At 46.6% G+C, this 15,142-nt stretch overlaps 1 protein-coding gene across 1 annotated transcript in view; it reads left to right on the forward strand.

The window, feature by feature from the left end:
- Positions 1 to 15,142, forward strand: part of FNDC1 (fibronectin type III domain containing 1) — a 107,070-nt gene that overhangs the window by 23,662 nt on the left and 68,266 nt on the right. Inside the window, exons 2-4 of the mRNA XM_045500189.1 lie at positions 3,318 to 3,512; positions 5,846 to 5,932; positions 6,384 to 6,452. Of these exons, the coding sequence (XP_045356145.1) occupies positions 3,318 to 3,512; positions 5,846 to 5,932; positions 6,384 to 6,452 (351 nt within the window). The remainder of the gene's footprint in view (positions 1 to 3,317; positions 3,513 to 5,845; positions 5,933 to 6,383; positions 6,453 to 15,142) is intronic.

Below are 15,142 nucleotides of genomic sequence, written 5' to 3' on the forward strand. Positions count from 1 at the left end.
AACTGTCCCAGTTTGCCTGTGCTGGGGGGTAGGGTGGGAGGAGGGGTCATGGTAGACTGGCCTCAGGCCTTTGGAAAACCTTACATTCAGGATTGGTCTTAAGGAGATTGATCCTAAGGCTGCTTTGAAAGTATGGTTCCAGGTCCCCCAAAGGTCTTTGGGTTTAAAAATGACCTTCATTAGGTGACTCTCTAAGGCCTAAAACATTGCTATGAGAAAAGTCATTTGGTCTCAGGTTTTGTCCTAAGAGTGCAAATATCCCTGAGAGAGTACCTCGTCCACTTCTTCCATGCCTTCAGAGAGAGGGAGGATGAGGACACCCAGCACAAGGTGCCATGACTGGGGTGGGGCAGGAGTGCTCCCCTGCCCCGTCTCCGTCCCGAGGGGAAAGTAGCATGGTGGAAGAAATGGTAATCACAACTACAACTAGGAGGCCTTATCTTTTTTACAAGGGTGGTTTCACTGGCAGTGGTCACAGATCATGTATGGGCCGGAGCAGATTCTGAGGATCTGGGAGCTGTGGGGGGGGGAGACCTGGGCTTTAGAATGGGACAAAGCAGGGCTTGCATTCGGCTCCCCCTGGGTGCAGCTGTGTGACTCTGGCTGAACCCTAACCTCCTTGCTCCAAGGCCTTCTTTCCCCCGTCTGCAATATGGAGGGAGTTATGTGTGTTCTCCCAGGTTATGTGTGTTCTGAGCGTCTCCTGCAGCATAAGGTTGGGTGCTCAGAGCGGTGCGTGGTGGACGGTAGACACTCGATAAATCCCCTCTTCCTGGGGCGCCTGGGTGGCTCAGTCGGTTAAGCCGCCGACTTCGGCTCAGGTCATGATCTCGCGGTCCGTGAGTTCAAGCCCCGCGTCGGGCTCTGTGCTGACAGCTCAGAGCCTGGAGCCTGTTTCAGATTCTGTGTCTCCCTCTCTCTGACCCTCCCCCGTTCATGCTCTGTCTCTCTCTGTCTCAAAAATAAATAAACGTTAAAAAAATTTTTTTTTTTTTTTAAAAAATCCCCTCTTCCTATCCACTGAACTCTCCCATTCGTATTTACTTTAGAGCAGTTGCACGCACCATATGGCCTTTTTCTCAGCACACACATGCTGGCTCAGGCAGTTATCAAGTGGAGACACGCTGATGGTACTTGATCATTGGCAACAGGAGAACAAACAGACTCATGCATGGACGCAGTTGGAGGCTCTGATTGTGTGAGCACAACGAAATGAGATTCATTAGGTTTTGGCAACCCAGAGGTATTTGCCCTTTGCCCTTCTTTACTTGTGCCCCTTACTGGAGCTCCTTGAAGGTTTTGAGTGTTTCCCCATATGCCGGGCTGATGGAACCATTTGAACATGGATTCTTGCGTGAGGTGGAAATTCATCTATGCCGGGTCCAAGGGTAGATGTGAGGCAGAGCCGGGAAGAACAAGGAGTATGTTTATAAATTGTTCTTCTTTTCAGATACCGGTAATCAAAGTCCAGCATTTTCAGGCCTAGGCGGGTTTGTGCTAATTGAATCACGAGTGCCCAAGAAAAGATGTGAGCGTTTGGGTTTCACAGGCCTCTTGTTTCAGCTATGTCTGTCCAGGCTCTAACTTTTCTTAGATTTGGAATGGAACCGTAAAGAAAAATGTTATTCATGCACTCATTGATTTGTTTTCGTCCTTGGGAGAACCGCCCAGCCGTGAGCATCCCTTTGCAGGCTTTGGAGACCTCGCTTTACTCTTGCACACCTTTTGGTCACTGTGGAATAGCGGATTCCTGGAACTGATTTCTGCCGTTGGGGGAAACGTGGAATGCAACTCGAAAAAGCTCGTTAGTCAGATGGCAGAGGAGGAGGAGAGGTTTCTGGAATGAAGCCTTGGGGAAAATAAAGGGAACTGAGGGAAGGGAGCCCCGGTCCTCTGGCTAAGTAAGTCCTGGAAGGTTTCTTGTGGGTGAAGGCGGGAGTACGTGAGCATTATTGAAGAGTAGCCGTGATTGCTAGTAAACGCGCAGGAAGTCAACCCCTTGCCGTGTGTACAGACTCCTGAACTCAAAATTCCACACAGAGTACCAGGTTTCTTTTCTGATTTCTCCCATCCTGACACCCTCATCTCTGGAACTGGGGACGGGTTGCTTCGTGGGGTTCTCTTCGTGCCCGTAGTCGGACAACATGCTTTTGTCTCTTTCTCTTCTGCTTTGAAATCATCATATTCATTCTCTTCTTTTTTACTCCTTGGATTTCTTTGAGTGGGGTCCACGAGTTCTCCCCTTTTCTCGTCGTGTTCCTCCTGAGGCAGCGGGGAAGTTTTGGGGTATGTTAGGGTCATCTGTGCTTCCTGTGTTCTGAGTTTTCATCCAGTATTAAAATCACATACTAACCAATCCACGTGTCATCATGAAACACTTCTTCCCCGTTCTTTTTCCATGGGGTTCCAAATTCACTTTTCTTAATGTTACTAAGTTAAAAGGTTTCCAGGTTTTTTGACTACTTTTTTCTTTCCTGGGAGTGCCTGGCATCACTGAATAAACAGTTTCAGACCCAAATTTGCCTAAACTTTATTTGTGTGAATGTTTAGCATGTGTTTATATTGTGTTATGTGTTATGTGTTAGGATCCATTACGGTGTGGGCTGAGAGATTTTGTTTGACAAAATGTTATGTCTCATTTGGGTTATTTTTGAAAATATAGAATACTTCTACGGAACCTCAGAACTGAAGAAACAAATGGAATTGTGCTTCTTAATAACTTGTTTTTCCTCTTCTGGGACAAAATATGGAGACATTTAAATTAGTTATATTCAGATATACCAGAGGCTTATCTCCCTTTTAAGCTGTTGATGATCTTGGTTTGTTTTCTTTGTGGAAATGAACACTTCCATTATCTCACTTTGGCTGCAATGGATAGTCTCCCTTATCGTGAAAATTTTATGTTGCTCTCAGAGGTATTTTAAAGATTATCCAACTATACCATACAAAATGCTGAGAAGTTATTTGATATATGGTTGCCTCTGGAGAATATGTCAAATTATGAGTTCATTATTCCTGTGCTAGCAAAGCAGCATAATCAAGCCAGAGAATGCCTCGAGTTTGTTTTGATTCACTTTTGTTTTAAATTTACCACCCACTGTTTTCTCCAAAATACATAAAAGCTTGTGGGTTTGGTATGTTTGTCTTGCTCTCATCCTGTAATGATGTTCAAACATGATTGTACTTAAAGTCTTTAGGACCAGACAAATGAAGAGTCATTTGCTCTTTTGATAACAATATCAGAGAACGCTGGAAAAAAAAAAATTCGTTTTCCCAGTCTGTGTTCCCGTAAGTTCATAGTCATGCTGTTTGCATAGCTGACCACCCACTGAAGCCAAGGCACGTGAAACTGCTGTCCACTAAAATGGGCCTGAAAGTCACATGGGACCCACCCAAAGATGCTACCAGTAGACCCGTGGAGCATTACAACGTTGCCTATGGGAAGTCACTGAAAAGTCTTAAATACATCAAGGTGAATGCCGAGACGCACTCCTTCCTTATTGAGGATGTGGGTAAGTGACACTCTGGTCTTGTTCCCAGTCAGAACTAACTGTACACCAGCCTTCTCAGTTCCCTTCTTAGGTAGGATGGCTGTTTGTGAGACACAGTGTGGACAGGCTCAAGGGACCTCCTGGTTCTTTGGGAATGGGGAGCCGAGTTCATGAGGCTGTGGCTTAACCTTTATCTTGCCCCTGGGCTTCCTCATTCTGCATTTGAATTCTAGTATTTCTGGATATCTCTCTAAATGGATGTAGGAAACCATTTTTAGTTTCTGAATGTGCTTTTGGAAAATACGTTGGTCCTTTGTTTGTTTCATAGAAACTCAACTACTTTGTAGCTTCATCTTGAGATTTCTAGTTTACAAATCAATCAGAGGTTACTCAAGTAATGAGTCCCTGTGAAGGTACGTATGTGCGATATTCGCTTAGCCACATCTGGTTCAAAGATGTAACATTCTCCCCGTTAAATTTGATTCTGGAAGTTTGTAATGTTTGCAGTTCTTCCTAGATATATTGTTCTATAAGTGCAGGTGTAGGCGGTTTTGAACTTAGGTTTTGAGCTGCCACCTCCCAGGGATCCCCTGGCTTCTGCGTCTTTGATCTGACGAGCCTGAAACTCCATTTATTCTACAGTCACGTCACAGCCCAACCTCACGATGGATCATGAAGAAGTAACAGAAGTCAGCATCCATGACAGCCAGGTCTCCCTGTGCCAGGTCACCATTTTCCTGCCTTCCTCTGGTGGATCAAAATCAACTCATGACTCCTTGGGTTCCTGGCCGTAGTCTACGCAGTTACTCCTCCACCTCCTGCTCCCTAATGTTAGGCTTTCTGAGTAATGGAGCAGAGAGTGTATAGAAGGGGCATAAGGGGGGCCAGATTTCCTTCTTGGTAGTTCCAGCCACACATACATTTCTCTGAATCCTTTCCATGTCAGTGTCGCCCTAGAAAGTCCAACTACGAGGTTAAATGGAGATTCTGTTGGACCGAAGGCATGAGCAGGGTCATATCTGCTTGTTCAAACCTTAGGTTGTTAAGATTGCTGCAGAGAAGAAACACATGCAAAAAGAGAGCCCTAGAGCTCACTGAAAAACAAATAATGCCTCCCAAGTAACTCACTGATGAGTTAACAGGAGTCAGAGACATGTGGATTACATTTCTCTGAAAATACGAATAACCTCAGGATGAAGAGAGAAAGTGCCTGGCGAAGCATGATTTTGCGTTCTGTCTGGATCTAGAGCATTTTCCAGTTGGTCTGGCAGGTCGTGCCAAACCCTCAATGCCACCAGGCCCTGCCTCAGTCAGACAGAAGTCACACTGGCCTTGAGCACAGCAGGGATGCTAGATGGCATCCCTGTGTCGCTGTTCCTGGACCTCTGGCCCGAGAACTCAAGTTCCGTTGCAGGAATACTCCTCACTTTGAGAAATGTAATAACCGTTATTGTCTTTGATACAACTAACTCTTATCTCTCCAGCCTTTGGCCCCTCACATGCCCGCACACTTTCGTCTCCTCAAGGAGTTCGCACCTTCACTTACCTTTCGCAGTAATTTATTTTGAGGAAAACCAGCACTACTGGAGTTTCGCTTTCTGAAGCTGCACATTTGGGGCGCACTCACTTGGTAATGTGGCGTCTTGGCTTCCCTTCCTGTTCCACTGACTTCAGGAGCTCAGCCAAAGAGAGCATCGCAATTTGACCTTGACCCCTAGATGCAAGTCAAAAAGTGGAGCCCAGTTATTTCAAGATTAGCATTTCCAAGATTCCAACAACTGTTTTTCTAGATATTTGTTGAAATAGTCAAAGACAGCACGCAGATCTAGTAAAGGGAGTGTTTTACTGAGATAAGGGGAAAATTTCACGAAGCTTTATGTGTGTTGCAGTGAAGATTTCCCATGTGCTAAATTTTATGAGTTCCACTGACATTTTCTTACTGTTTTTTGGAGATTTCTGTTTGGAGCTTTCATGGAGAGATGTTATTGGCAGTTACTGATAGCATAGGTTAAAACATCTAGTTAGCAGACAGTGCATTTCTATTTCCTGCATTAATTTCACATTAAAAAACTCAAAAGCTTTTTCTGCCTACTGCTCACAGATCTAGGCTTATTACACATGCCATGTACTTTGTACTACAAATAAATTTTGTGTTCTTTGGGTCAGGTGTATTTTAGTTACATGAGAGGAATGTTAGCGATAGCGATTAAAACAGTGAGAGAGAAAGCCGTAGTTAGACTTGTCGCTTAATTCAGATTTCTTTATTTGGTTATATATGAGGAAGACGGTTAGTGAATCGAACTGTCATTCTTGGAGATGTGAAATGGTGGCTTGATATAAACCATATGTTTCAGAGCCGGGTGTAGTGTACTTTGTGCTGGTTACTGCAGAAAACCACAATGGAGTGAGCCGTCCAGTTTACAGAGCTGAAAGCCTGCCTGGTAAGTCTTACCTAGAATTGGAGGCTGTCTTTTTGTTACTTCGTTTGGGAGAAACATCTCTCCTTGCTTTCTCAGGTCTACACAAACGTAGAATCTTTAAAGAGTTCCCAAACAGGAATTTTTTTCTTTTTTTTTTTTTTTTAGACTTGTCTAGCAAGCTGAAAGATAGAAAACTAGGAGAGTTTTGCTCCTTCTTTTAAAGTAATTTGAATGTAGGTCATTTGTGTTTTCTCCTGGTTTTTTTTTGAGCACCCGTTAGAGTAAACCACGTGCAAAAGACCAAAAAGATGTGTTGTCGATAAAGCGTATGTGCCTTGTTACTGATGTGGCCTGAGCAGATCCTCTGGAAGAGTGTTGAAAAGACCATTAAATATACGTTAGGGCTGCGCAGAAATGTGGAAAATCCAATCGTTCTTGTTTCTAACTATGAAGTTGCATTTTCCTCATTTAGGAGGTGAATGGATCAAGATTGATGGTTTTCCCATTAAGGGTCCAGGACCATTTAATGAAACCGTCACAGGTACCTCGTGCTCCTTCGGTTCATGTCTTCACTGAGGCACCGTCTCGCAAGAGGGTGGTGTTTCTGTCACACACATGTGCTCACCAACCTTCGTTCAGTTCCCATCGCTAAACTAACACACATGCCACACGGTTTTGGTCAACCTGCTGTGCACCCGATGGCCCAGACTGCAGCCATTGTTGCTCATTTCTCACTGTTCTTTCGTGTTCTGGCGTGGGGAGGTGTCCGCGTCCACATCTGGGGATACTGTTGCACTGTTAACAGGCAAATATGGTGGTTGAGATGGCAGTCCTGGCCTGATGAGGATTGTTACAGCTCTTTTTCCTGTGGATGGCGTAAATGAAGCAGTGGCTTTTACTGGCTAATATGCTGCATGCATCAAGTCTTTCTCTGTTTTCTTGTAACCATGGGATATTTCGTGATATGTTAGAGAACCTGCCTTCCATCTCTGCTCCATATTTGTATATATGTTTTATCATTTGGATGTTGCTGTTGTCTAGTCATGTTGTTTTACCTGTTGAGAGAAGTGTGTACGTTTCTTGTATGTTCTCGTATGAATGTGGTTGTTTTGGAGTGTGGTTGGATGATATCCCAAAGGCGATATGGCGAGGAACTGTATATTATTTTCATGACCCATGTTTTTAAGTACATCAGTCTGGTGTTGTTGTTGAGAGGAAGGTGAGTACTTTGAAACCAATGACCATAATCTGCTTCTCAGGTCAGATTTGATGGGTGTAGGCAACTTCAAGGTCCCTTTTCCACCAAAAAGAGGTGGAAAAATGAAACAACCAGAAAAGGAAACTGGCTTTCCAGGAAAGGTGATATGTTTTTGTTCCAATATGTTGGACTTGTGGTGACCCCAGGCGTGATGGAAGGGAGACATGTTAGAGGTGATTACATGTGAAGGGATGAAATTTGGAAGAGAGAAGTAAGAGACAGACATGCATTGTGGAGTCATGCTCCAGAGTGAGAGTGTGAGCAGAGAGTGTATGAGGGTGACAGGAGAGACAAGAGCAAAAGGCCAAGGGTCAAAACGGAGAGGATGATGACAGTAAAGTAGCCAAGATGGTAGTACACCTAGGAATATGCAGAATAGACCAGGGTGTTTATTCCTCGATTGTCTACCCCTGAAGAGGCACATGTAAACTCTTTGCTGACAGAGGTTCAGTGCCTTGTATTTGAATCTTGTATTTTAAATGACCATTTTATTTTTTATAATCTTTCTGATAAAGTTTTCTGAATGTCAGTGGTTTTAGAACAAATAGTTTTCTTTTGTTTTTTCTTAAGTAATGAATTCCTTGTGCCTTCTTTAATAGAAGTACGTGTATGTATGACCTTTCTGTGTGTGTGTGTGTGTGTGTGTGTGTATGTATGACGTGAGCATGAATTACCGAAATGCTGGGAATTGGGACTCATGGACAATCGTGTTCCAACTCATTATTGGTCTTATGTACAGTAAGATGATTTAACCTCTCTCTGTAGAAGACTTTGTGTGCCCTAGTTGCCAAAGAGCACACTTCTATAATACATAATAGTATATTTGTTATACATTATGATACAAAAGATACTGGAAGAAATTAGCTAAAACAATTTACAGCATATGGTGTAAAGCAGAATTTTTTTAATGAATATCCAGAATGCATAGACTTGGCGACAGTGCTCCAGAAAAAAAAAAAATCACATTTCATTGTTATTAAAGTAATAAGAATAATTTATGAGAAGTGATCAAGAAGTGATCGGCATGCATCTACACCTTTTTTATAAGGCTTGGAAAATACTATGCTGCTGTTCTGAGGCATGGTTAATAAATTATAATCCTGGTAGTTAAACAAAAGAAGTATTCTGAATTCCAAGTATCTTCATTCAAAAGAAGGGATTTGTCCTGGCAATATTGGCAGACATTGGCATTGACTCCTGGGGTGAGGTCCCAAGGGTTCCCTTTAGTGCTTTGACTGGTGACATCCCACTTTATTCTAGTGTTTTATTTGAAGCCAGAGGGAAATCTATTCTTTTGCTTTGCTGGAAACAGTAGTTTCAGTTCAAATTCCAGAAGGCCTCTTTATGCTGCTGAGACCTATTTTGACCTCGTTATCTTTCCTTAATTATTAGATTCAATCATTTAGCGCCATTGGTTTTGCCAGCATGTCTGGATGCTAAAGATACAATAATGAAGAAGATAGACAAGGGCTTGCCTTAATGGAGACTGTAGTCTAGAGGGAAAGAAAGACAATAAACATATAAGCAAAACATAATGCATATAATCTGTATTAGTTTGCTAGGGTCGCCATAACAAAATACCACAGAGGGTGGCTTAAACAATAGATGTTTATTTTCTCGCAGTTCTAGAGCCTGGAAGTCCAAGATCAAGGTGTCAGCAGGTCTGATTTCCCCTGAGGCCTCTCTCTTTGGCTTGCCTTTCCTCTAGGAGTGCACACTCTTGGTATCTCTTTGTGTCTCTGAATTTCTTCTCCTTAAAAGGACACCAGTTAGATGGGACTAGGGCCCACCCCAGGGGCCTCACTGTAATTTAACCACCTCTTAAAGGCTCAGTCTCCAAATACACTTACCTCCTGGGATAACTGAGGGTCAGGACTTCAACACGTGAATTTGGGTGGGGGTGGGGGTGGGTGGGGACACAATTCAGCCTGTAGCATGATCATAAGTTCTTTGAAAAGTGAACAACATTGAGATTTAGAATAAGCAGGGTGGGGGAGCCCAGGAGGCGCAAAGATGGTGACGCCAGGCTGAGATGGTATGGGGACCGCGGGGGTGAGCGTTAGGAGGAAGAACGTGCCAGGGCCGACTTGAGTGATTCTCAGACTGGTCGCTCGTCCAAATCTGAAAACCCAGAGGACTCAGAAAGTAAGAGGACTAAGCAGAACTGCAGTTCCCTGGCAGAAATTTCAGCTTTGGCTTTGGGTAGCTCCTGGTCTGTCTTTCAGCTAGAAAGTTCTCTGTGTATTTAAATGTAAGATCCCTCTCACTGAGACTTAAACCCATATTCCTCTGTTTAGTCCCCAGGGAAGAGAAGTCCCAAGTCCAGATACTGGAATCTTATTATTTACCTCCCCTGAAGACTTCTTTTCTGAAGCTGTTTTAGCTTTTTTTTTTTTTTTTTTTTTTTTAATTTTTTTTAACGTTTATTTATTTTTGAGACAGAGAGAGACAGAGCATGAACGGGGGAGGGGCAGAGAGAGAGGGAGACACAGAATCTGAAACAGGCTCCAGGCTCTGAGCTGTCAGCCCAGAGCCCGATGCGGGGCTCGAACTCATGGACCGCGAGATCGTGACCTGAGCCGAAGTCGGATGCCCAACCGACTGAGCCACCCAGGCGCCCCTGTTTTAGCTTTTTTTTCCCCCCCGTTGACTGGATGTGGGGTCATATGGTCTGTGCAAAGCCAGACACTGGGGTCGGGACAGGACCATGGCCCAACTCTGATTCCAACCAGCCCAGCGACTGGACGTGCAGGTCAACCTGCCTTCACCAGGCTCTTCATCTGGAAAATTTTAGTTCTCAGTAAGATCATATGTATTTTTTTTAAGTTTATTTCTTTATTTTGAGAGAGAGAGACAAGAGAGCAGTGGAGGGGCAGAGAGAGAGGGAGAGAGAGAGAATCCCAAGCAGGCTCTGTGCCGACAGTGGGGCATGAACTCAGGAATCTTGAGATCGTGACCTGAGCCAAAGCCAAGAGTCAGATAGATGCTCAACCCACTGAGCCACCCAGGTGCCCCGGATCATGTGTATTTTTAATAAGGTGATGGTTTTCTAAAAATCGTCATGCTGTCCTTAAGCTATGGAGCCCAAACTAGACATAATATGGAGGGAAAAGTCAGATTTGTGCCTCATATTTTGTTATATCATATTTTAGTTCCTGAAGCTTGCTCATTTTGTAGACAATTAACTTATAGCTCAGACTTGAGCCCACAGTTCTCCGTGGCCATTCTCAACCAACACTGGCTTGGTACCTGACCTCCAGTTTGCTCCCCAAATACAAATAGCATGTTGGCGCTAGGCTCATAATGGCCTGTCCACACTGGCGTCCTCCATGACAGTGGCCCATGTGACAGCTTCACCTCATGCTTTCCAGCTGCTGCCACCTACCACCTGTGGTAAAGCTGCTCCTGTCTACAGTCATCTCGCCTCCTCAACTGCCTCGCTCTCCTGAGCTCGCTTTCAGACCTACTCAGGCTTTGGGCCCAGAGACACTTCCCATTTCCACGGTCCAGAGCCGTCTCCTGGCTCACTTCTTGTCTTATCCTGGTCTCACTCATGTCAGCACGGCCGGCCCCCTGACAGAGGGACAGCCTCGGTGGCCTGCTAGTCCCCACGCCACCACCAACCCCCCCCCCCCCCCATCCCTCCTGCATGTGCATTGTTGAGCCTCGTGGGAGAAGCAGAGAGTTGAGCTGATCTGCACCATTGTCACTCCTTACGGCTGGTTAGCCAACTCCACGCGGGTCCTCAGCGCTGCTTGGCTGTTGTTCTATGTGCCCTAAATCCAGCTCCTTCCTTTCTTCCATGGGTTGGGCCAGAATGTTGCCACTTTGCTCAGGCTCCTCCCTCTGTCCGTTCTCTCACTTTTAGCCCTGCTTCCCTCCTCCCTGGGAAATAAAGGCCATCAGCGTGACACCCCTCCTCTTATTTCCTGTGATCTCCAAACTCTCATCTCCCTTCCCTCCTCTTGGCTCTGAGGAAAGCTGCAGTCTCCACGTCTCTTCAAGGCTGACTTCATGCACGTGAAGCTGCTTTGCACGCGTGGTCAAGCCAGAGGACAGGCCTGGGTTTGCATCCATCATGGGAGCCCCGACGCTCCCCTCAGTGCCTGCCTCAAACAGCTGATACCTGCTGTTGAACAGGTGTCCAATTATTTGACATGGAAATGATGAATCAGGAAGCCATGCGCCCCACAGTTTGGCGTCTTCCTGCCCTGGCATTTCTTTTCATAGACAATACCTATAGGCATATGAGAAATGGGTATTTCATAATCTAGAAATACGAATTCTGCCCTTTTCTATCAGTAGCTCATCAAAATGAGCACTGACCTTCAGGTGTATTTTCGTGCCAATTTATTTAAATGTGACTGATGTCGGGCGTGGAAACTCTAACCCTGGTGTGCAGCGATGGGCTGTTTCCTGACCTGTTGACTTCAAGCCGCTGTCCCCATCAAGCCGGTGTCTCTGCCCTGTGCACGGCTGCCCGGGCTGCCCAGGACATTCCCAGATCCAGATTCCTCAGCTGTAACATGCTGCACTCGACAGGAAGTTGTTAGGCTCCTTTCGAAGAACTGTCTCAGGTTCTAGGTTTCATTCTACGGTTCCTTTCAGCTTTGAAATTTCGTGAATTTTGGACACTAAGTGGATTGATTCACCACTTTTCATGGATGATTTTAAGCTTAGCAAGCGATTGGGAATCATTTTTATTACTGAGAAATGGCTCCGAGCCTTTCTCTCCGCCCTACTTTGGCTGTTTTAGGTCAACAAAGTCAAAAATCCTATTAGCAAAGGGAGAAACGCTGACTTGGAGGGTCTGGGTGTTGAATGTGTGCCCAAGGACACAAAAGTGCACAGAAGAAAGAATTGTCTCCAGGGATCCACTGAAAGTGCCTCCCCCAATGGCCCCCCCCCCCCCCCGTCTGTGCTGCCCTCCCCTTCTCTGTGTGTGATGGCAGGAATCCTGCCACGGACGTGTCCGTGTCACTCTGGGTAAAAGGTGCCGGCACAACCCACCCGTGGGCCAATCACGCACAGTGCCGATTATCTGATTATCCATCAGGCAATGCTGGAGCCAGACCATGGGGCTGCTCTGTGCCAGACTTAGAGCAGACTGCAGTCCAGAAATTTTTAATTACTTATGATCAGTTGGTCTTTTCGCAAGCTAGTTTCGATTAACGTCCCGGCCAACGGGGGTTTCATAATGTCTGTGGCATTATTTCCTCGGGAGCTTTCTCATGCCATCATCAGTTGTTACTAAGTACGGTTTGCAGGGCAAAAATCAATTTCCGGTTCACAGCCCGGGTGGTGAGCTCCTCAAGGGCCGGGTCCTTTGATTTACTCATTTTTTTTTTATGTTTATTTATTTTTGAAAGAGAGAGAGAGAGAGACAGAGAGAGAGAGAGAGAGAGAGAGTGAGGGAGGGGCAGAGGGAGAGGGAGACACAGAATCCAAAGCAGACTCCAGGCTCTGAGCTGTCAGCACAGAGTCTGGCACAGGGCTCGAACTCACAAACCATGAGATCATGACCTGAGCTGAAGTCGGATGCTTTAATCGACTGAGCCACCCAGGCGCCCCAATTTACTCATCTGTTTATCTCCAGGGCCTGGGGCAAGCACACAGTAGGTGCTCCATAAATGTTTTTTAAGCAGAAATGCACTTGGAGGCTGCTTCCACTGGGGGGCTGTGCCCTGGTATAGGAGATGAGCAGTGACTAGGGTTCCGCATCACACAGCACCCTGTCAGGAAGCCAGGGTCACCTCTGCCTGGGTCAGCCGCGGACGCTGGGGTGGTCCTGGGCCGGCCGGTGTGTCGGCCACAGAGCGGTGTGGTCGTTAATCAGAGATCCTAATTCTTGCCTTCTGTTTCTTGGAATGATATTGACTGTGTCTGTGGATTGGGATTCCTCGAGGCGGCTGGTCTGTGAGACGAGATGGGTGCACAGTCCCTCTGCCGTGGGGTTGCCTCTCGGTCCCTCGGAGGCACTGCCCGGAGACAGGTGCCTTCCTCTTGGGGGCTCCCAGCTCTTTATCAGAGTGACTGCTTCCAAGTCGCCTGTCACATTAGGGGGGAGACTTCCCTAACCTTCAGGCCCGTTCTTCAGTAATGAGAAAGTAGGGTGTGGAGGCTTGTGTGCGGAGCTGTGTGACTTCTCACGTGGCCGGATGTGCTTGGGTCAGAGCCAAGCCCTCGGGGGTTCCAGCCCCCACAGGTTTCCCCTGGAAGGGAGTCAGGGGCCATCACCGACGGCCTTCTCTGACACCAGGGCTTCAACCAGCCTTCTGTGGCGTTTCCCCTGTGTTGATGAAAAGGATATGTACTCACAGATTTTCCCTTCCGTGAGTTGCTAGGAAGCCAGTGGCCAGGAGTGAGGCTGTTTGCTCGGGGTGGGCTGGTGCTCCCTTCAGAGCCGATGAATGGCTGCTCCAAGCAGACAGGGCAGGGCCGAAAGCTGGAGAGATGAGCTGTCCCCACGTGAGTGGCCTTGAGTGAGGGGCTGCTCTCCCTGCCTTCATGTCCTGCAGTCATTACTAAACCCAATGCTTCTGACAAGGTCAGCGTCCTGGGGGTCAGGTGCCGCTCTCTGACTTCATATCCACCGTGGCCTTTTCTTTTGATGTCTGAGTGGAAGAGAGGGAGGGCGTGGCCCCTGTGAGGTCGCCAAAGAGGGATGTGCTCATAAGGCAGGATCCCTGCAAATGCAGATCTTAGTCCTGAAAGAAAGCCCTGTTCTCTTTTAGCTTTTCAACCTATTCAAATATCGTAACTGGGTCTTCCATTTGCAAAGGGCATGTTGGGTCACAGTAAGAAATTGAATTCTTCAGTAGCCACTCAACAAAAACATGGTCTTCATTTCCAGGGAACGAGTGCATTACTTAGTTGTCTACTCCCAAATGAGAGTGATGTAGACGAGCTTTAAGACTAAAACAACTGAACCAAACAAACCTTTGAACTGGGACACGATTTTCGTCAGAATATTTCCCAGTCCTGCGTCTCGGCCTCCATAGTCTCCGTGTTACGCCACGGGGTGAAGAAATGCCAGAGGTCTGCATTTCAGCCGCTGAGGAGGTCAGAAAAGGGCCGTTCCCCCTTTTGCTTTTCTGTGGCCCTCGTGGGTCCTCAGGAAGTGCCTCTGGAAATGATGATACCCCCAGAGGGATCTAGAGCAGACGCTTTCGGTGACTGCGCCTGCCCATCATGGATGGAGGAGGCCTCCACAGCTGGAGAAGCTCCCTGGATCCCCTCACGCTGTGTCCGTGGGGCTGGGCCAGGGGTGGGCTCCCCCCAGGCTCCTGTCGCAGGTGGCTGAGGACGTCGGCGGCTGGTGTTGTTCTTCAAGGCTTATACAGGAGCTACTGCCGTGAGTAGGAAGCAGACCCTTGCTCTGCCTACACAGTAAGATGGTCAGCTTAGTGTGGGGAGAGATGCCCCTCGAAAGGCTTAGGATCTGTAAGAACTGAGGAATGTGTCCATGCAGGTGGTTGCTGAACCTCTTAATTCTTGTGCCGGTGGCCGGGCTTCATGACCAACTTGTGCAGGTGTCACTCATGGAGCACTGGCCACCATCTCAGGGTGACCTGGCATTTTGTAGTGCTGGTCCTGTGGGGTGAAATCGGTGGCATAAAGTACTTTTCACCGATATTCTTTGCACCACCGAGGTCAAAGTCAGCCACCGTTTGACACGTTGGATAACATCCTGAAGCTGCTGACGCACTAGTGGTTCTTGGGGCTTCTAAACCTGGGGTTCTTGGAACCTGGAAGTCCATGAAGGTATAGGATTCACCGGCCATGTCCACAGGAAGTGCTTTCTTGATGATCAGTCATTCAAAACGTTACTTTCTAGTGTAAAACAAACACCAAAATATTAAAGAGTAGTCTGCAGAATTGACGTGCAATTTTGAGATAAAGTCTGCATAAATTGCCTTGCTCCTGGCTTCTGGGATTGTGCCATCTGCTTTTGCTGTTAAGTAAACTCTGGT

This window comes from Leopardus geoffroyi, chromosome B2 (assembly GCF_018350155.1).
Source record: "Leopardus geoffroyi isolate Oge1 chromosome B2, O.geoffroyi_Oge1_pat1.0, whole genome shotgun sequence".
In the NCBI taxonomy this organism is placed as follows: domain Eukaryota; kingdom Metazoa; phylum Chordata; class Mammalia; order Carnivora; family Felidae; genus Leopardus; species Leopardus geoffroyi.